This window comes from Procambarus clarkii, chromosome 29, assembly GCF_040958095.1.
Source record: "Procambarus clarkii isolate CNS0578487 chromosome 29, FALCON_Pclarkii_2.0, whole genome shotgun sequence".
Lineage (NCBI taxonomy): Eukaryota > Metazoa > Arthropoda > Malacostraca > Decapoda > Cambaridae > Procambarus > Procambarus clarkii.
Window position 1 is genome coordinate 29,706,106 of NC_091178.1, and position 20,536 is coordinate 29,726,641.

The 20,536-nt window shown below is 49.8% G+C and overlaps 5 protein-coding genes across 5 annotated transcripts; 4 read left to right on the forward strand and 1 right to left on the reverse strand.

Annotated features, from left to right (window-relative positions):
• Positions 1-1,704: 1,704 nt before the first annotated feature.
• LOC138369682 (uncharacterized) lies at positions 1,705-2,298 on the forward strand. The gene has a single exon (XM_069333115.1). The coding sequence runs from the start codon at positions 1,705-1,707 to the stop codon at positions 2,296-2,298; it is 594 nt and encodes a 197-aa protein (XP_069189216.1).
• Positions 2,299-3,930: 1,632 nt separating this feature from the next.
• On the forward strand, positions 3,931-4,749 carry LOC138369683 (uncharacterized). Its single transcript, XM_069333116.1, has one exon. It carries the CDS (start codon positions 3,931-3,933, stop codon positions 4,747-4,749), a length of 819 nt encoding a protein of 272 aa, XP_069189217.1.
• Positions 4,750-5,266: 517 nt separating this feature from the next.
• LOC138369684 (uncharacterized) lies at positions 5,267-6,821 on the forward strand. The gene is made up of 2 exons (XM_069333117.1): positions 5,267-6,285; positions 6,542-6,821. The coding sequence occupies exons 1-2, from the start codon at positions 5,267-5,269 to the stop codon at positions 6,819-6,821; spliced, it is 1,299 nt and encodes a 432-aa protein (XP_069189218.1).
• A 166-nt stretch (positions 6,822-6,987) lies between these two features.
• Positions 6,988-7,776, reverse strand: LOC138369685 (probable serine/threonine-protein kinase clkA). Its single transcript, XM_069333118.1, has 2 exons — positions 7,758-7,776; positions 6,988-7,649 (listed from the first exon to the last, which is right to left on the reverse strand). The coding sequence occupies exons 1-2, from the start codon at positions 7,774-7,776 to the stop codon at positions 6,988-6,990; spliced, it is 681 nt and encodes a 226-aa protein (XP_069189219.1).
• Positions 7,777-7,885: 109 nt separating this feature from the next.
• Positions 7,886-9,142, forward strand: LOC138369686 (zonadhesin-like). Its single transcript, XM_069333119.1, has one exon. The coding sequence runs from the start codon at positions 7,886-7,888 to the stop codon at positions 9,140-9,142; it is 1,257 nt and encodes a 418-aa protein (XP_069189220.1).
• The last annotated feature ends 11,394 nt before the right edge of the window (positions 9,143-20,536 follow it).

The window sequence follows — 20,536 nt, forward strand, 5'->3', positions numbered from 1 at the left end:
GTACCTGGACTCTCCCTCCGGTATCAGGACTCTCCCCGGTACCAGGACTCTCCCCCGGTACCAGAACTCTCCCTTGGTACCAGGACTCTCCCCGGTACCAGGACTCTACCCCGGTAACAGGACGATCCCTGGTACCAGGACTCTCCCTCGGTAGCAGGACTCTCCCCCGGTACCAGGAATCTCCCCCTGTTCCAGGAATCTCCCCCGGTACCAGGACTCTCCCCGGTTACCAGGACTCTCCCCGGTACCAGGACGATCCCTGGTACCAGGTCTCTCCCCCGGTACCAGGACTCTACCCTGGTACCAAGACTCTCCCCCGGTACCAGGAATCTCCCCGGTACGAGGACTCTCCCCCGGTACCAGGACTCTCCCCGGTACCAGGACTTTCCCCCGGTACCAGGACTCTCCCCCGTACCAGGATTCTCCTCTGGTACCAGGACTATGCCCCGGTACCAGGATTCTCCCCCGGTACCAGGACTCTCCCCGGTATCAGGACTATCCCCCGGTACCAGGACTCTCCCACGGTACCAGGACTTTCCCCCTGTACCAGGACTCTCCCTTTGTACCAGGACTCTCCCCGGTACCAGGATTCTCCCCCGATACCAGAACTCTCCCTTGGTACCAGGACTCTCCCCGGTACCAGGACTCTCTCCGGTACCAGGAATCTCCACCGGTACCATGACTCTCCCCCGGTACCAGGACGATCCCTGGTACCAGGTCTCTCCCCCGGTACCAGGACTCTACCCCGGTACCAAGACTATCCCCCGGTACCAGGAATCTCTCACGGTACCAGGACTCTCCCCCGGTACCAGGAATCTCTACGGAACCAGGACTCTCCCCGGTACCAGGACACTCCCCCGGTACCAGGACTTTCCCCCTGTACCAGGACTCTCCCTTTGTACCAGGACTTTCCCCGGTACCTGGACTCTCCCTCCGGTATCAGGACTATCCCCGGTACCAGGACTCTCCCCCGGTACCAGAACTTTCCCTTGGTACCAGGACTCTCCCCGGTACCAGGACTCTACCCCGGTAACAGGACGATCCCTGGTACCAGGACTCTCCCCCGGTACCAGGACTCTCCCTGGTACCAGGACTCTCCCCCGGTACCAGGACTCTCCCCTGGTACCTGGACTCTCTCTGGTACCAGGACTCTCCCCCGGTACCAGGACTCTCCCTGGTACCTGGACTCTCCCCCGGTACCAGGACTCTCCCTGGTACCAGGACTCTCCCCCGGTACCAGGACTCTCCCCCGGTACCTGGACTCTCCCCGGTACCAGGACTCTACCCCGGTAACAGGATGATCCCTGGTACCAGGACTCTCCCTCGGTAGCAGGACTCTCCCCCGGTACCAGGAATCTCCCCCTGTTCCAGGAGTCTCCCCAAGTACCAGGACTTTCTCCCGGTACCAGGACTCTCCCCCGGTACCAGGACTCTCCCTGTTACCAGGACTGTCCCTGGTACCAGGAATCTCCCCCGGTACCAGGACTCTCTCTGGTACCAGGACTCTCCCCCGGTACCAGGACTCTCCCTGGTACCAGGACTCTCCCCCGGTACCAGGACTCTCCCTGGTACCAGGACTCTCCCCCGGTACCAGGACTCTCCCCCGGTACCTGGACTCTCCCCGGTACCAGGACGATCCCTGGTACCAGGTCTCTCCCCCGGTAACAGGACTCTACCCCGGTACCAACACTCTCCCCCGGTACCATGAATCTCTCCGGTACCAAGACTCACCCCCGGTACCAGGACGATCCCCAGTACCAGGACTCTCCCCCGGTACCAGGACTCTTCCCCGGTACCCGGACTGTCCCCGGTACCAGGACTCTCCCGCTGTACCCGGACTGTCCCCGGTACCAGGACTCTACCGCGGTACCAGGACCCTCCCCCGGTACTAGGATTCTTCCCCGGTACCAGGACTCTCCCTGGTACCTGGACTCTCCCCGGTACCAGGACTCTCCCCCGGTACCAGGAATCTCCCTCGGTAGCAGGACTCTCCCCGGTACCAGGATCCTCCTCTGGTACCAGGACTCTGCCCCGGTACCAGGATTCTCCCCCGGTACCAGGACTCTCCCCCGGTACCAGGACTCTCCCCGGTACCAGGACCTTCCCCCAGTACCAGGACTCTCCCTGGTACCACGTCTCTCCCCCGGTACCAGGACTTTCCCATGGTACCAGGACTCTCCACCGGTACCAGGACTCTCCCCCTGTAAAGGAACTCTCGCCTGTTACCAGGACTCTCCCCCGGTACCAGGATTCTCCCCGGTACGAAGACTCTCGCGCAGTACCATGACTCTCCCCTGATACCAGGACTTTCCCCGTTACCAGGACTGTCCCTGGTACCAGGAATCTCCCCCGATACCAGGACTCTCCCCCGGTACCAGGACTCTCTCCGGTACCAGGACTCTCCCCCGGTACCACGACTCTCCCCCGGTACCAGTACTCTCCCCGGTACCAGGACTGTCCCCTGGTACCAGGACTCTCCCTGGTACCAGGACTCTCCTCCGGTACCAGGACTCTCCCCCGTTACCAGGACTCTCCCGGTACCAGGACGATCCCCGGTACCAGGTCTCTCCCCCTGTAACAGGACTCTACCTCGGTACCAAGACTCTCCCTCGGTACCAGGAATCTCCCCGGTACCAAGACTTTCCCCCGGTACCAGGACTCTCCCCTGTACAAGGACTCTCGCGCAGTACCATGACTCTCCCCCGATACCAGGACTCTCCCCGGTACCAGGACTCTCGCCCGGTACCAGTACTCTCCCCCGGTACCAAGAATCTCGCCCGGTACCAGAACTCTCTCCCGGTACCAGGACTCAACCAGGTACTAGGACTCAAGCCCGGTACCAGTACTCTCCCGGTACCAGGACTTTCCCCGGTACCAGGACTCTCGCCCGATACCAAGACTCTCCCCTGGTACCAGGACTCTCCCCCGGTACCAGGACTCTCGCCCGGTACCAGGACTCTCGCCCGATAACAGGACTCTCGCCCGGTTCAAGGACTCTCCCCGATATCAGAAATCTCCCCGGTACCTGGACTCTACCTGGTACCAGGTCTCTTCCCCGGTGCCAGGACTCTCCCCGGTACCAGGACTTTCCCTCGGTACCAGGACTCTCCCGAGTAACAGGACTCTTCCCTGGTACCAGGACTCTCCCCGGTACCAGGACTTTCCCCCTGTTCCTGGACTCTCCCCGGTACCAGGACTCTCACTGGTACCAGGACTCTCCCCCGGTACCAGTACTCTCCCCCAGTACCAGGACTCTCCCCGGTACCAGGACTATTCCCCGGTACCAGGACTCTCCCTGGTACAAGGACTCTCCCCTGGTACCAGGACTCTCCGGTACCAGGACTCTCCCTATTACCAGGACTCTCCCCTGGTACCAGGACTCTCCGGTACCAAGACTCTCGCCCGGTACCATGACTCTCGCCCGGTACCAGGACTCTCGCCCGGTACCAGGACTCAACCTGGTACCAGGACTCTCGCCCGGTACCAGGATTCTCGTCCGGTCCTAGGACTCTCGCCCGGTATCAGAACTCTCTCCCGGTACCAGGACTCAACCCGGTACCAGGACTTACGCCCGGTACCAGGACTCTCGCCTGGTACCAGGACTCTCCCTGGTACCATTTCTCTCCCCTGGTACCAAGACTCTCTCCGGTACCAGGACTCTCCAAGGTACCAGGACTCTCCCCGGTACCAGGACTCTCCACCGGTACCAGGACTCTCTCTGGTACCAGGACTCTCCCCGGTACCAGGACTCTCCCTGGTACCAGGACTCTCCCCCGGTACCAGGACTCTCCCTGGTACCAGGACTCTCCCCCGGTACCAGGACTCTCCCCCGGTACCTGGACTCTCCCCGGTACCAGGACGATCCCTGGTACCAGGTCTCTCCCCCGGTAACAGGACTCTACCCCGGTACCAACACTCTCCCCCGGTACCATGAATCTCTCCGGTACCAAGACTCACCCCCGGTTCCAGGACGATCCCCAGTACCAGGACTCTCCCCCGGTACCAGGACTCTTCCCCGGTACCCGGACTGTCCCCGGTACCAGGACTCTCCCGCGGTACCCGGACTGTCCCCGGTACCAGGACTCTCCCGCGGTACCAGGACCCTCCCCCGGTACTAGGATTCTCCCCCGGTACCAGGACTCTCCCTGGTACCTGGACTCTCCCCGGTACCAGGACTCTCCCCCGGTACCAGGAATCTCCCTCGGTAGCAGGACTCTCCCCGGTACCAGGATTCTCCTCTGGTACCAGGACTCTGCCCCGGTACCAGGATTCTCCCCCGGTACCAGGACTCTCCCCCGGTACCAGGACTCTCCCCGGTACCAGGACTTTCCCCCAGTACCAGGACTCTCCCCGGTACCACGACTCTCCCCCGGTACCAGGACTTTCCCATGGTACCAGGACTCTCCACCGGTACCAGGACTCTCCCCCTGTAATGGAACTCTCGCCTGTTACCAGGACTCTCCCCCGGTACCAGGATTCTCCCCGGTACGAAGACTCTCGCGCAGTACCATGACTCTCCCCGGTACCAGGACTCTCACTGGTACCAGGACTCTCCCCCGGTACCAGTACTCTCCCCCAGTACCAGGACTCTCCCCAGTACCAGGACTATTCCCCGGTACCAGGACTCTCCCTGGTACAAGGACTCTCCCCTGGTACCAGGACTCTCCGGTACCAGGACTCTCCCTATTACCAGGACTCTCCCCTGGTACCAGGACTCTCCGGTACCAAGACTCTCGCCCGGTACCATGACTCTCGCCCGGTACCAGGACTCTCGCCCGGTACCAGGACTCAACCTGGTACCAGGACTCTCGCCCGGTACCAGGATTCTCGTCCGGTCCTAGGACTCTCGCCCGGTATCAGAACTCTCTCCCGGTACCAGGACTCAACCCGGTACCAGGACTTACGCCCGGTACCAGGACTCTCGCCTGGTACCAGGACTCTCCCTGGTACCATTTCTCTCCCCTGGTACCAAGACTCTCTCCGGTACCAGGACTCTCCAAGGTACCAGGACTCTCCCCGGTACCAGGACTCTCCACCGGTACCAGGACTCTCTCTGGTACCAGGACTCTCCCCCGGTACCAGGACTCTCCCTGGTACCAGGACTCTCCCCCGGTACCAGGACTCTCCCTGGTACCAGGACTCTCCCCCGGTACCAGGACTCTCCCCCGGTACCTGGACTCTCCCCGGTACCAGGACGATCCCTGGTACCAGGTCTCTCCCCCGGTAACAGGACTCTACCCCGGTACCAACACTCTCCCCCGGTACCATGAATCTCTCCGGTACCAAGACTCACCCCCGGTTCCAGGACGATCCCCAGTACCAGGACTCTCCCCCGGTACCAGGACTCTTCCCCGGTACCCGGACTGTCCCCGGTACCAGGACTCTCCCGCGGTACCCGGACTGTCCCCGGTACCAGGACTCTCCCGCGGTACCAGGACCCTCCCCCGGTACTAGGATTCTCCCCCGGTACCAGGACTCTCCCTGGTACCTGGACTCTCCCCGGTACCAGGACTCTCCCCCGGTACCAGGAATCTCCCTCGGTAGCAGGACTCTCCCCGGTACCAGGATTCTCCTCTGGTACCAGGACTCTGCCCCGGTACCAGGATTCTCCCCCGGTACCAGGACTCTCCCCCGGTACCAGGACTCTCCCCGGTACCAGGACTTTCCCCCAGTACCAGGACTCTCCCCGGTACCACGACTCTCCCCCGGTACCAGGACTTTCCCATGGTACCAGGACTCTCCACCGGTACCAGGACTCTCCCCCTGTAATGGAACTCTCGCCTGTTACCAGGACTCTCCCCCGGTACCAGGATTCTCCCCGGTACGAAGACTCTCGCGCAGTACCATGACTCTCCCCGGTACCAGGACTCTCACTGGTACCAGGACTCTCCCCCGGTACCAGTACTCTCCCCCAGTACCAGGACTCTCCCCAGTACCAGGACTATTCCCCGGTACCAGGACTCTCCCTGGTACAAGTACTCTCCCCTGGTACCAGGACTCTCCCTATTACCAGGACTCTCCCCTGGTACCAGGACTCTCCGGTACCAAGACTCTCGCCCGGTACCATGACTCTCGCCCGGTACCAGGACTCTCGCCCGGTACCAGGACTCTCGTTCGGTACCAGGACTCAACCTGGTACCAGGACTCTCGCCCGGTACCAGGATTCTCGTCCGGTCCTAGGACTCTCGCCCGGTATCAGAACTCTCTCCCGGTACCAGGACTCAACCCGGTACCAGGACTTACGCCCGGTACCAGGACTCTCGCCTGGTACCAGGACTCTCCCTGGTACCATTTCTCTCCCCTGGTACCAAAACTCTCTCCGGTACCAGGACTCTCCAAGGTACCAGGACTCTCCCCGGTACCAGGACTCTCCACCGGTACCAGGACTTTCTCCTGGTACTCTCCCTGGTATTGGTATTACACTGTCCAACCTGCAAACGCCTTCCTTTACTTATGTATTTTCTTAGTAATAAGGCGAAGATGATTAAATTATTGTTTAGTTTTCTCGATTGCATTAAAATATATTATTTAAACATTTTAGTGTGATAATAAAAACGCTAAAAAATATGTATTTCTTTGAAAAATGCAAAGACAATTTACTTCAGTTCGTAGATAATGCTCTTGAAGAAAGCTGTAAGAGATTCGATCCCGGGTCGCGGACACAGCTGGTCTGGAGTGTATATTCCCCCGCACCCCGGCCAACACTCTCCGGGATTATCACTGCTCGCTGCTTGGTTACCAATGTAATGACTGCACACCGGACCAAGGGAAAGCTTTCAGCTCCAGCTTCGTTATCACATACACGATGTATTTATGAGTGAATATATTGGAGAAATTCCACTAGGGCTGTGAGGTGGGTTGCGAATCTACGACCTTGGTGTTGCCAAGTCGCGTACCCTACCACTAGGCAATCGCTGACTTGTGTATATCCTGAGTGTTAATTAATATATTGATCAATTCAACGATTCATCAAACTCATACCACTAATTATATCCGGGTTGGCACCTTTCGATAATTTCTTACTCCGAGGTTGTTTTTGTGCTCGAATGTGTTGTGGTTATCGTAGACGGTGTTGTGGTTATCGTAGACGGTGTTGTAGTTATCGTAGACGGTGTTGTGGTTATCGTAGACGGTGTTGTGGTTATCGTAGACGGTGTTGTGGTTATCGTAGACGGTGTTGTGGTTATCGTAGACGGTGTTGTGGTTATCGTAGACGGTGTTGTGGTTATCGTAGACGGTGTTGTGGTTATCGTAGACGGTGTTGTGGTTATCGTAGACGGTGTTGTGGTTATCGTAGACGGTGTTGTGGTTATCGTAGACGGTGTTGCGGTTATCGTAGACGGTGTTGTGGTTATCGTAGACGGTGTTGTGGTTATCGTAGACGGTGTTGTGGTTATCGTAGACGGTGTTGTGGTTATCGTAGACGATGTTGCGGTTATCGTAGACGGTGTTGTGGTTATCGTAGACGGTGTTGTGGTTATCGTAGACGGTGTTGTGGTTATCGTAGACGGTGTTGTGGTTATCGTAGACGGTGTTGTGGTTATCGTAGACGGTGTTGTGGTTATCGTAGACGGTGTTGTGGTTATTGTCCACAACAATGTTATGGACAATAACTACAATACTGTTGTTTTTTGTTGTCACTCTTGTCGCTATTGATAGTGTTATAGCGAGTTATTGTTCTCTGTTGTTGTTGTATTGCTGAGTTGGTTCCTGGGTGATCATCAGGTTATTGTTGCTGTTGTCTTGCTTGTTATTGCTTGCGGTCGGTATTGTCATCAGACTTAATTGTTATTACTGTTCCTATGGACGGTATTGTTGTGCCAATTGACGGTATTGTTGTACCTATGGACGTATTGTTTTACCTATGGAGTGTATTGTTGTACCTATGGTTGGTATTGTTGTACCTATGGTCGGTATTGTTGTACCTATGGTCGGTATTGTTGTACCTATGGTCGGTATTGTTGTACCTATGGACGGTATTGTTTTACCTATGGACTGTATTGTTGTACCTATGGTTGGTATTGTTGTACCTATGGTCGGTATTGTTGTACCTATGGTCGGTATTGTTGTACCTATGGACGGTATTGTTTTACCTATGGCCTGTATTGTTGTACCTATGGTTGGTATTGTTGTACCTATGGTCGGTATTGTTGTACCTGTGGTCGGTATTGTTGTACCTATGGACGGTATTGTTTTACCTATGGACGGTATTGTTGTACCTATGGACGGTATTGTTTTACCTATGGACGGTATTGTTGTACCTATGGTCGGTATTGTTGTACCTATGGTTGGTATTGTTGTACCTATGGACGGTATTGTTTTACCTATGGACTGTATTGTTGTACCTATGGTTGGTATTGTTGTACCTATGGTCGGTATTGTTGTACCTGTGGTCGGTATTGTTGTACCTATGGACGGTATTGTTTTACCTATGGACGGTATTGTTGTACCTATGGACGGTATTGTTTTACCTATGGACGGTATTGTTGTACCTATGGTCGGTATTGTTGTACCTATGGTTGGTATTGTTGTACCTATGGTTGGTATTGTTGTGCCTATGGTTGGTATTGTTGTGCCTATGGTCGGTATTGTTGTGCCTATGGTTGGTATTGTTGTACCTATGGTTGGTATTGTTGTGCCTATGGTTGGTATTGTTGTACCTATGGTTGGTATTGTTGTGCCTATGGTCGGTATTGTTGTACCTATGGTCGGTATTGTTGTACCTATGGTCGGTATTGTTGTACCAATGGTTGGTATTGTTGTACCTATGGTCGGTATTGTTGTACCTGTGGTTGATATTGTAGTTATCATGGCTATTGTTGTAGTTATCGTAGACTTTGTCGTCGTTATCATAGACTTTGTTGTAGTTATCTTAGACTTTGTTGTAATTATTGTAGATTTTGTTGTAGTTATCGTAGACTTTGTTGTAGTTATCGTGGACTTTGTTATAGTTATCGTTGACTTTGTTGTAGTTATCATAGACTTTGTTATTGTTATCGTTGACTTTGTTGTTGTTAACATCCGTGTTGTTGTGGTCATCGTTGACGTAATTATTGTTATCGATTTCGTTATCAATAGTCTTGTTTGGGGTATCGTAACTAGTGTTAGGGATGTTATTGACGGAGATCAAGTAAGACAATAGAATAATCCCTGGGGTGTCTTGTGTGTCTCACTTCAGGTAAGTCACGGGGAAGCCTCCACGACCCGGGTGGGGCAGAGTGGTTCACTCTCCATATACAAAAATATGTAAATTGAAGTTGCATATTTATTTATATGGAGATGAAACTGGGAGAGGGAAGGACGCTCATCGATAAACTAAAATGTCATCAGGAATTGAACGTTTTATGTGTGGGTGAGAAGAGAGAGAGAGAGAGAGAGAGAGAGAGAGAGAGAGAGAGAGAGAGAGAGAGAGAGAGAGAGAGGGGGGGGGGAGGGGGAGGGGGTTGTTGAATATCAGTTAGCATCGTAGCGGCTTATGACTTATTTAAATTATATGTTTTTAAACATATATGTACATATTCAGGAAACATATTCAGGAATTTGTACTCCAGTTTATTGACAGTTAAGAGCCAGAGCTCAACCCCCTCAAGCACAACTAGGTAAGTACAACTAGGTGAGGGAGACGGGAAGTCTACCTTCATCATATACCTTACCCGTCTAGTCTATTCATTGTAACTATTACGACAACATACCGTCCTCACATATCATTACACCAAGCCTAATCACAACTTTAACCCCCCCTTCAAGTATCTGCCCATATCACCCTATCACTCTAACCATTTCCACTACACACTCTCCACATTACTGCAGTCTTACGGCTGTACCAAGAATGCACGTCTTTATGATCAATGGTTTTGAATGCCACTGTGTGAATAGAATTTTTTTATTATTAATATACTAGGTACATCTGCATTTGTGCAGCTACTCTAACTATATGAAGGGGAGTAGAGTGTGTCAAAAGCTAGCTACGTGGTGCTAAAAAATGCCCATCACACAGGATGGTTAGTCATACAGAGGCATGTGATAAGTAGTCTGCACTGGCAGACTCTGGGGGCATTATGAGGACTGCTAAACTCTGTGGACTTTTAGGAGCACTTTTCATATCCAGTGACCTTCAGGAGCAGAGGCCGCTTACCCCCCCTCAAGAGTGGCATTGGGGGAGATGCGCTGACTCCGACCACCCTATAAGACTCTATATGGCTCTATAAGGCTATAAGAATCTTCGTAAAATTACCAGTCACCATGCAAAGTTGTGTTTGGCGTCTAACCTTTGACAGATAAACAAATGGACAGACATTCTTTATAGTAAATTGCTGGAGTACCTGGCAGTGCTCTCGTCTTTGTCTGTCCCCACCCCTCGCACCCATTCTCCATGTTAACCCTCTCACTCCCCATAATCCCTCCCTCTCTCTCTCATTCTCAAGTTCTCTCTTCCTACCTCCTCCTTTCCTCTGTCCCCTGAGTTATCCCTTCCTTTCCCTCCCTCCCTCCCTTCCTCCTTCACATTGTCCTTCCCTCCCTCTTTCCTATTCTCCCCTTTCCCTCCCTTCCTTTCATTCTCCCTCCCATTCACTCTCCACCCTCCAATTATTGTTCCCTCTTTCCCTCACTTTCTCTCTCTATCTTATTCTGCCTTCTTGCCACTCTCCTTTCATCCCTCCCTCTCTCCCAATCACTCTTTCTCCATCCCACCTCCCTCCCTCTCTCCCGTTATCCAGTTGAATCAATATATGTTATTGATATCGGTGTTCATCCCTTATCAATAACAGCAAAGATATCTGGTGATAAACCCTACGGACAATCAAACACATATTTCAGACAACAGAGCCGTCACTGGGGGTCGCAATAGAAGACAATCCTACATAAGGAGGGACAAGGCTGTTCGACCCAAACAATCCTTTTGTAATTGTATGACGACATTTGCTATACTATTACATTTCACTATGGAAAGTTGCATGAGATTGCATGCAAAAGTCTGGCCTCCAACCTTGATCAGCCATTCTCTTTAATATATATATATATATTGATTTGCGATTTTGTTAGTGAACAATTGTGGCTATATGACCTTTTGCCCGAGGTCAGGCCTAGCCTCGCTCCCTCGCTGTGTGACCTCACCCTAGATGCCTCTCTCTGGGGTGAGGTCAGGCCTAGCCTCGCTCCCTCGCTGTGTGACCTCACCCTAGATGCCTCTCTCTGAGGTGAGGTCAGGTCAGCCTCGCTCCCTCCTTGTGTGACCTCACCCTAGATGCCTCTCTCTGAGGTGAGGTCAGGCTTAGCCTCGCTCCCTCGCTGTGTGACCTCACCCTAGATGCCTCTCTCTGAGGTGAGGTCAGGCTTAGCCTCGCTCCCTCGCTGTGTGACCTCACCCTAGATGCCTCTCTCTGGGGTGAGGTCAGGTCAGCCTCGCTCCCTCGCTGTGTGACCTCACCCTAGATGCCTCTCTCTGGGGTGAGGTCAGGCTTAGCCTCGCTCCCTCGCTGTGTGACCTCACCCTAGATGCCTCTCTCTGGAGGTGTTACCTAATGTGGTTACCTAACAGTGACTACTCTGAGCTCCTACTCACCTTCAACCTTTTGTCACCTTCAGTGTGCTACTTAAGGTGTTTACACTGATTACCTTATTTGGTTTACCTTGTCTGAGTTAATAGTTCTTGAGTATACTCTTTGCTGTTTAAGTGTTTATTAACAGTGTCCTCATAGCTGCATTGTCGACCCAGAAGCAGCTCATGATCTTAAGAATTAATTATGCTGCTGGACGCCCTCCAGATCTGTCCGCTGCGTCTTTGGTTATACCCCAGGAGACTAACAGCTCTTCCAGGGCCACCATGATAATTGTCATCGACCCTGCTAGGTAGATGTTGTCCTCAGGTGCACCCAAGAAGAGGAGATGAGGTGTCTGAAGACGGTTCTTGATCCCGTATCGTATAAAACAGTGATAGTCTCTGTAGAGAAGCAGGACCTGGGAGTAGTTAGCCCAGAGAAGGACTCCACAGACCATCAGGAAACTTTCAATCATTTCTTTAAACTTATCCGTAACCTTTTTATACATAGGCATAGGCATGAGCTGGTTTACCTCTATCAAACACATTGACTCAAAGTCATTGTGTGAAAATCAGAAATCAAATTCGACAATGGCTCTAGCTGCTGTGTAGGTTAAGTCTGTTGGATATCTTTACCCTTTAGAGCTCAACAGACAACTATTAAACACAATTCCAAGGCCAGCAACGAAATTCCTTCTGTTAAGACTTTTGCATGTTCTTTTCGAGAGCAGCGGTTTCAAAACATTATATGATGCACAATTTCTATCCCATCATGTGTATACACCTCTCTCTCTCTCTCGGACTGTCAGCCTTCCATTATTTGTCAGTATTGTGACCAAAGGGGAGAACCATGTGTGAAGTCTCGTGTCAGCCATGACTCGTTCTCGTTAGACTGGTCAAAACATCAGAGCCTTGGACAGCCCCTGACGGATGCTGAGGGACCTTTCTGTTATGCATGAGGCCAATATTTTGATCCCCACCTGGCCCAACTTCGTAAACAATCATAAGGTGGCATCTGTAACTTAAAGCGCTCAGCCATCTACAGGCTCATGCTGGGGAATGCCATTCTCAAGAAAAGCACTCCATTAGTGCTCATTCACTCCTAGACTATCTTGAGGTGATTTCGGGGCTTTTAGTGTCCCCGCGGCTCGGTCCTCGACCAGGCCTCCACCCCCAGGAAGCAGCCCGTGACAGCTGACTAACTCCCAGGTACCTATTTACTGCTAGATAACAGGGGCATTTAGGGTGAAAGAAACTTTTGCCCATTTGTTTCTGCCTCGTGCGGGATTCGAACCCGCCCCACAGAATTACGAGTCCTGTGCGCTATCCACCAGGCTACGAGGCCCCCCCCCAATTAGACTAGCTCACATCTAAAACCTGTTCGTTGATCACCTAGATAGATGTGAAATCAACTTCACAAACCATATGAAGGCTCTCGCACACAGTTGGGTGTGGACTCATCCTGTTCCTTATATGATAGCTACTTAGAATTAAATTTAGCTTAATTCTTATGGACACAAATATTTAGTCCTTCAAATAAAGGAGTTTCTAGGACTGACGTTGGATAATACATCTTATTTTGCAGCTTCATTAGGAACGTAAGTGACACGCCTAATGAACCCGCTCGTCTTAGTTTTAAAAAGGAGACAGATAGACAGAGATAGCGAGAGAGAGAAGGAGGTATATGACCTGAGAGTAACATTAATTTTTATTAATAGCGTAAGTACAGGTAAGTTTGTTGTCTTTGTGTTGATTTGTTGTGTAGTATAAGTCTACCACTTGTTGACCACATAAGGTGAGTAGAATTTTGTGGAATTTTTCTGTTTAGGTTATTTAAATGTGGTTGTATCTTTCTTATCCTCCTGATTTACAATGTTTTAATTAATTTTTATCTTACTCTATGCTACACTCGGTAATTTTTATCTTATTTGTCTTTTGAAAGTTTTGCGAAATTTAAACTATTCTAATTTCGAAAACAAACAATTATTTTTCTTTAAAATTCTATATACGCGTTACGCGTTTTTTAAAATCTGAGGATGAAAATATATTGTTTCCAAACATTATGAAATTATGAGGAAAATTTAAACAATTCTTTGCTTGCACGAGAAAATTCTCATTACCCCGTTCATAGTTTTCATTATGTCCTCCGGAATTTATGTCAATATATAACGTGGAATGTGGAAGCAATATCACAATTTGTTTCGGCATTATTACCCAATTTCGAAGAAATTTGTCGGCAATATAAATACATTATTACCAGCAATGTAAATCCCAAGAAAAGTGGCACAGTTGTAATCTAATCTCAATCAATATGAAGCTAAAGCATTTGAAAATAATCACAGATAGTCAGTTTCTTGCATAAATATTTTAGGCCAGTAAAAAAACATCATTATTACCTTATATCCAAGTCTCTATAGATCACCAACACGGGTCCCTGAACATGGATAAACAGTGTACGAAGAGTGTTTGATGAGACGGTCCCAGAACGGCTGCTCTGGATATTATGAAGCTTGACGAGTCGCTCAATCCTAACGTGGAGGTAATTTGAACCATCAAAGACTGCAGGGTCACGATTTTTCTTATGCTTGCGTACCCCAGCAATGAGGCGCAGATTGTCTTCTAAAGTAGTGTATGAGGTGTTGAACAGCTTGTGAGATCTTGAGTGTATTGGGAAACGGATAGAAACATTTGTGAGTTCTTGGGTGTGAAGCAGTGTGTGGAGTAACTTAACAGTGATTAATTTAGCTGTTCTAGCTATTTATCTTGCTTTGTTTTCAAGATGGTAATGGAGTCGACCAAAATTTACTGAGCAGCGATTCGAACAGAGGGCGTCACCGATGCACTATTCGATACATGTTCGAACGTCATCAGCTGTTAATCGCGTGTAAACAGTTTTTTCTTTAAAAACAGGGGATTTGACGACTGGATTATCGAGCATTTGGCTCTGTGGAAGGACTGTTAACAACTGATGACGTTCGAACATTTATCGAACAGTGCTACGCTGTCGACCTTTGTTCGGATCGTAACTCTGTAAATACTTCACCCACGTACTGCAAACACAAATAATTCCCTACAGAACCTAAACACGTAACCTAACCTATGCCTAAATATGCACAATATGCTAATATATAATAATGTTAATTTACAATCGAAGGGGAACTATCGCGAGAAAGCGCCAAGCCATTACGACTATATATCACTTGGAAGAGGTCAGGATATGGATTTGGGCTGGGACGGGGAGCGAATAAATGGTGCCCAACCACTTAGACGGTTGGGCACCATTTCAACTGAACGCCGACCTGCTTGAAGCAGGACTATCGCTTCGAGACCCTGTTATCTTTTGCATTTGTAATCCTTCTCATCAGTTTTGCTTAATCCGCAATGAAGGAAATATATGAATTTATTTTCCGTATGAGATTATTGTTATATATGAGAAATATATCGGTTTCCCTTACGAATCCATGATGTACGTCACTTTTAGCATCTCACCACTCTGGATTATCTCCTCTCACTGTTATCATGCTTCCTGATGGAGACAAACTCCTTGCACTCATTTCAAGACGTTACTAAGTATACCAGCCTGGGCTCGGATACATGAAGCTGTTATTCAAGCAACTAGCAAACTTTCCTTCTTATACTGTTCCTGCAGATATAACACGATTCATTATATATATATTTTTTATCTAAGACTAGAGTTCATAAGGGCTGTCAGTTGACGTACCTAGTGAAGCTACAAGCACGAGCAGTTATAAAGCCTCAGCTCATCTGAAGCCTTCTCCTAGAAACTCATTTATTTCATGAGGATATACATTAAAACTATTACATTGAAAACTGTCATATAAGGAACCTGGTGAAACTGCGTGAAAGAGCTATAATCCTGCCTCAGCTCATTTTAAGCCTAACCCAAGAGGCCCATTTATTTCATAAGCCTATTAAATGCATCAATGCGAATAAACTTTATTCATTAACAGCATTAAGACAATGTCTCTCTCTCTCTCTCTCTCTCTCTCTCTCTCTCTCTCTCTCTCTCTCTCTCACACTTTGTGTCCTAATTCATTTCATAGTGTGAGTACCTTGACAGTAAGGTGTTGAGGAAAGCATGCCAGTGTAACCATTCCTAGGTCATAAACCGGGATATGCAGACAGCGTGTCGTAACATTTTGGTCATGGCTTTGTTTATTGCCCCGAACACGCCATTACCCCATGTCATTTTTCGAGGCCAATTTGCTCACTAGTCGGGAAGAAGGAGCTAAGTCTGCCGAAACTCGTTAAGTAATATATATATATATATATATATATATATATATATATATATATATATATATATATATATATATATATATATATATATATATATATATATATATATATATATATATATATATATGTCGTACCTAGTAGCCAGAACGCACTTCTCGGTCTACTATGCAAGGCCCGATTTGCCTAAGAAGCCAAGCTTTCCTGAATTAATATATTTTCTCTATTTTTTTTCTTATGAAATTATAAAGCTACCCATTTCATTATGTATGAGGTCAATTTTTTTTATTGGAGTTAAAATTAACGTAGATATATGACCGAACCTAACCAACCCTACCTAACCTAACCTAATCTATCTTTATAGGTTAGGTTAGGTTAGGTAGCCGAAAAAGTTAGGTTAGGTTAGGTTAGGTAGGTTAGGTAGTTGAGAAACAATTATTTCATGAAAACTTGGCATATTAGTCAAATCGGGCCTTGCATAGTAGGCTGACAAGTGCGTTCTGGCTACTAGATACGACATATATATATATATATATATATGCGAACAAGCCTGAATGGTCCCCAGGACAATATGCAACTGAAAACTCACACCCCAGAAGTGACTCGAACCCATACTCCCAGGAGCCACGCAACTGGTATGTACAAGACGCCTTAATCCACTTGACCATCACGACCGGACAAAATGAGGTGATAGCCGAGGCTATTTGAACCACCCCACCGCCGGCACTCGGATAGTAATCTTGGGCATAGCATTTTACCAAATCACCTCATTCCTTGGGGCACACGTGAGGAACACAAATGCGAACAAGCCTGAATGGTCCCCAGGACAATATGCAACTGAAAACTCACACCCCAGAAGTGACTCGAACCCATACTCCCAGGAGCCACGCAACTGGTATGTACAAGACGCCTTAATCCACTTGACCATCACGACCGGACAAAATGAGGTGATAGCCGAGGCTATTTGAACCACCCCACCGCCGGCACTCGGATAGTAATCTTGGGCATAGCATTTTACCAAATCACCTCATTCCTTGGGGCACACGTGAGGAACACAAATGCGAACAAGCCTGAATGGTCCCCAGGACAATATGCAACTGAAAACTCACACCCCAGAAGTGACTCGAACCCATACTCCCAGGAGCCACGCAACTGGTATGTACAAGACGCCTTAATCCACTTGACCATCACGACCGGACAAAATGAGGTGATAGCCGAGGCTATTTGAACCACCCCACCGCCGGCACTCGGATAGTAATCTTGGGCATAGCATTTTACCAAATCACCTCATTCCTTGGGGCACACGTGAGGAACACAAATGCGAACAAGCCTGAATGGTCCCCAGGACAATATGCAACTGAAAACTCACACCCCAGAAGTGACTCGAACCCATACTCCCAGGAGCCACGCAACTGGTATGTACAAGACGCCTTAATCCACTTGACCATCACGACCGGACAAAATGAGGTGATAGCCGAGGCTATTTGAACCACCCCACCGCCGGCACTCGGATAGTAATCTTGGGCATAGCATTTTACCAAATCACCTCATTCCTTGGGGCACACGTGAGGAACACAAATGCGAACAAGCCTGAATGGTCCCCAGGACAATATGCAACTGAAAACTCACACCCCAGAAGTGACTCGAACCCATACTCCCAGGAGCCACGCAACTGGTATGTACAAGACGCCTTAATCCACTTGACCATCACGACCGGACAAAATGAGGTGATAGCCGAGGCTATTTGAACCACCCCACCGCCGGCACTCGGATAGTAATCTTGGGCATAGCATTTTACCAAATCACCTCATTCCTTGGGGCACACGTGAGGAACACAAATGCGAACAAGCCTGAATGGTCCCCAGGACAATATGCAACTGAAAACTCACACCCCAGAAGTGACTCGAACCCATACTCCCAGGAGCCACGCAACTGGTATGTACAAGACGCCTTAATCCACTTGACCATCACGACCGGACAAAATGAGGTGATAGCCGAGGCTATTTGAACCACCCCACCGCCGGCACTCGGATAGTAATCTTGGGCATAGCATTTTACCAAATCACCTCATTCCTTGGGGCACACGTGAGGAACACAAATGCGAACAAGCCTGAATGGTCCCCAGGACAATATGCAACTGAAAACTCACACCCCAGAAGTGACTCGAACCCATACTCCCAGGAGCCACGCAACTGGTATGTACAAGACGCCTTAATCCACTTGACCATCACGACCGGACAAAATGAGGTGATAGCCGAGGCTATTTGAACCACCCCACCGCCGGCACTCGGATAGTAATCTTGGGCATAGCATTTTACCAAATCACCTCATTCCTTGGGGCACACGTGAGGAACACAAATGCGAACAAGCCTGAATGGTCCCCAGGACAATATGCAACTGAAAACTCACACCCCAGAAGTGACTCGAACCCATACTCCCAGGAGCCACGCAACTGGTATGTACAAGACGCCTTAATCCACTTGACCATCACGACCGGACAAAATGAGGTGATAGCCGAGGCTATTTGAACCACCCCACCGCCGGCACTCGGATAGTAATCTTGGGCATAGCATTTTACCAAATCACCTCATTCCTTGGGGCACACGTGAGGAACACAAATGCGAACAAGCCTGAATGGTCCCCAGGACAATATGCAACTGAAAACTCACACCCCAGAAGTGACTCGAACCCATACTCCCAGGAGCCACGCAACTGGTATGTACAAGACGCCTTAATCCACTTGACCATCACGACCGGACAAAATGAGGTGATAGCCGAGGCTATTTGAACCACCCCACCGCCGGCACTCGGATAGTAATCTTGGGCATAGCATTTTACCAAATCACCTCATTCCTTGGGGCACACGTGAGGAACACAAATGCGAACAAGCCTGAATGGTCCCCAGGACAATATGCAACTGAAAACTCACACCCCAGAAGTGACTCGAACCCATACTCCCAGGAGCCACGCAACTGGTATGTACAAGACGCCTTAATCCACTTGACCATCACGACCGGACAAAATGAGGTGATAGCCGAGGCTATTTGAACCACCCCACCGCCGGCACTCGGATAGTAATCTTGGGCATAGCATTTTACCAAATCACCTCATTCCTTGGGGCACACGTGAGGAACACAAATGCGAACAAGCCTGAATGGTCCCCAGGACAATATGCAACTGAAAACTCACACCCCAGAAGTGACTCGAACCCATACTCCCAGGAGCCACGCAACTGGTATGTACAAGACGCCTTAATCCACTTGACCATCACGACCGGACAAAATGAGGTGATAGCCGAGGCTATTTGAACCACCCCACCGCCGGCACTCGGATAGTAATCTTGGGCATAGCATTTTACCAAATCACCTCATTCCTTGGGGCACACGTGAGGAACACAAATGCGAACAAGCCTGAATGGTCCCCAGGACAATATGCAACTGAAAACTCACACCCCAGAAGTGACTCGAACCCATACTCCCAGGAGCCACGCAACTGGTATGTACAAGACGCCTTAATCCACTTGACCATCACGACCGGACAAAATGAGGTGATAGCCGAGGCTATTTGAACCACCCCACCGCCGGCACTCGGATAGTAATCTTGGGCATAGCATTTTACCAAATCACCTCATTCCTTGGGGCACACGTGAGGAACACAAATGCGAACAAGCCTGAATGGTCCCCAGGACAATATGCAACTGAAAACTCACACCCCAGAAGTGACTCGAACCCATACTCCCAGGAGCCACGCAACTGGTATGTACAAGACGCCTTAATCCACTTGACCATCACGACCGGACAAAATGAGGTGATAGCCGAGGCTATTTGAACCACCCCACCGCCGGCACTCGGATAGTAATCTTGGGCATAGCATTTTACCAAATCACCTCATTCCTTGGGGCACACGTGAGGAACACAAATGCGAACAAGCCTGAATGGTCCCCAGGACAATATGCAACTGAAAACTCACACCCCAGAAGTGACTCGAACCCATACTCCCAGGAGCCACGCAACTGGTATGTACAAGACGCCTTAATCCACTTGACCATCACGACCGGACAAAATGAGGTGATAGCCGAGGCTATTTGAACCACCCCACCGCCGGCACTCGGATAGTAATCTTGGGCATAGCATTTTACCAAATCACCTCATTCCTTGGGGCACACGTGAGGAACACAAATGCGAACAAGCCTGAATGGTCCCCAGGACAATATGCAACTGAAAACTCACACCCCAGAAGTGACTCGAACCCATACTCCCAGGAGCCACGCAACTGGTATGTACAAGACGCCTTAATCCACTTGACCATCACGACCGGACAAAATGAGGTGATAGCCGAGGCTATTTGAACCACCCCACCGCCGGCACTCGGATAGTAATCTTGGGCATAGCATTTTACCAAATCACCTCATTCCTTGGGGCACACGTGAGGAACACAAATGCGAACAAGCCTGAATGGTCCCCAGGACAATATGCAACTGAAAACTCACACCCCAGAAGTGACTCGAACCCATACTCCCAGGAGCCACGCAACTGGTATGTACAAGACGCCTTAATCCACTTGACCATCACGACCGGACAAAATGAGGTGATAGCCGAGGCTATTTGAACCACCCCACCGCCGGCACTCGGATAGTAATCTTGGGCATAGCATTTTACCAAATCACCTCATTCCTTGGGGCACACGTGAGGAACACAAATGCGAACAAGCCTGAATGGTCCCCAGGACAATATGCAACTG

Excerpts from the sequence above, each read along its gene's own strand:
- LOC138369686 (XM_069333119.1), top strand. The coding sequence starts at position 7,886 with ATGGTTGGTATTGTTGTACCTATGGTCGGTATTGTTGTACCTATGGTC.
- LOC138369684 (XM_069333117.1), top strand. The coding sequence starts at position 5,267 with ATGAATCTCTCCGGTACCAAGACTCACCCCCGGTTCCAGGACGATCCC. Across the intron at positions 6,286-6,541 it reads TGGTACCAGGACTCTCCCTG|TGTGATAATAAAAACGCTAA; the intron begins GTACCATTTCTC and ends TAAACATTTTAG.
- LOC138369682 (XM_069333115.1), top strand. The coding sequence starts at position 1,705 with ATGAATCTCTCCGGTACCAAGACTCACCCCCGGTACCAGGACGATCCC.
- LOC138369683 (XM_069333116.1), top strand. The coding sequence starts at position 3,931 with ATGAATCTCTCCGGTACCAAGACTCACCCCCGGTTCCAGGACGATCCC.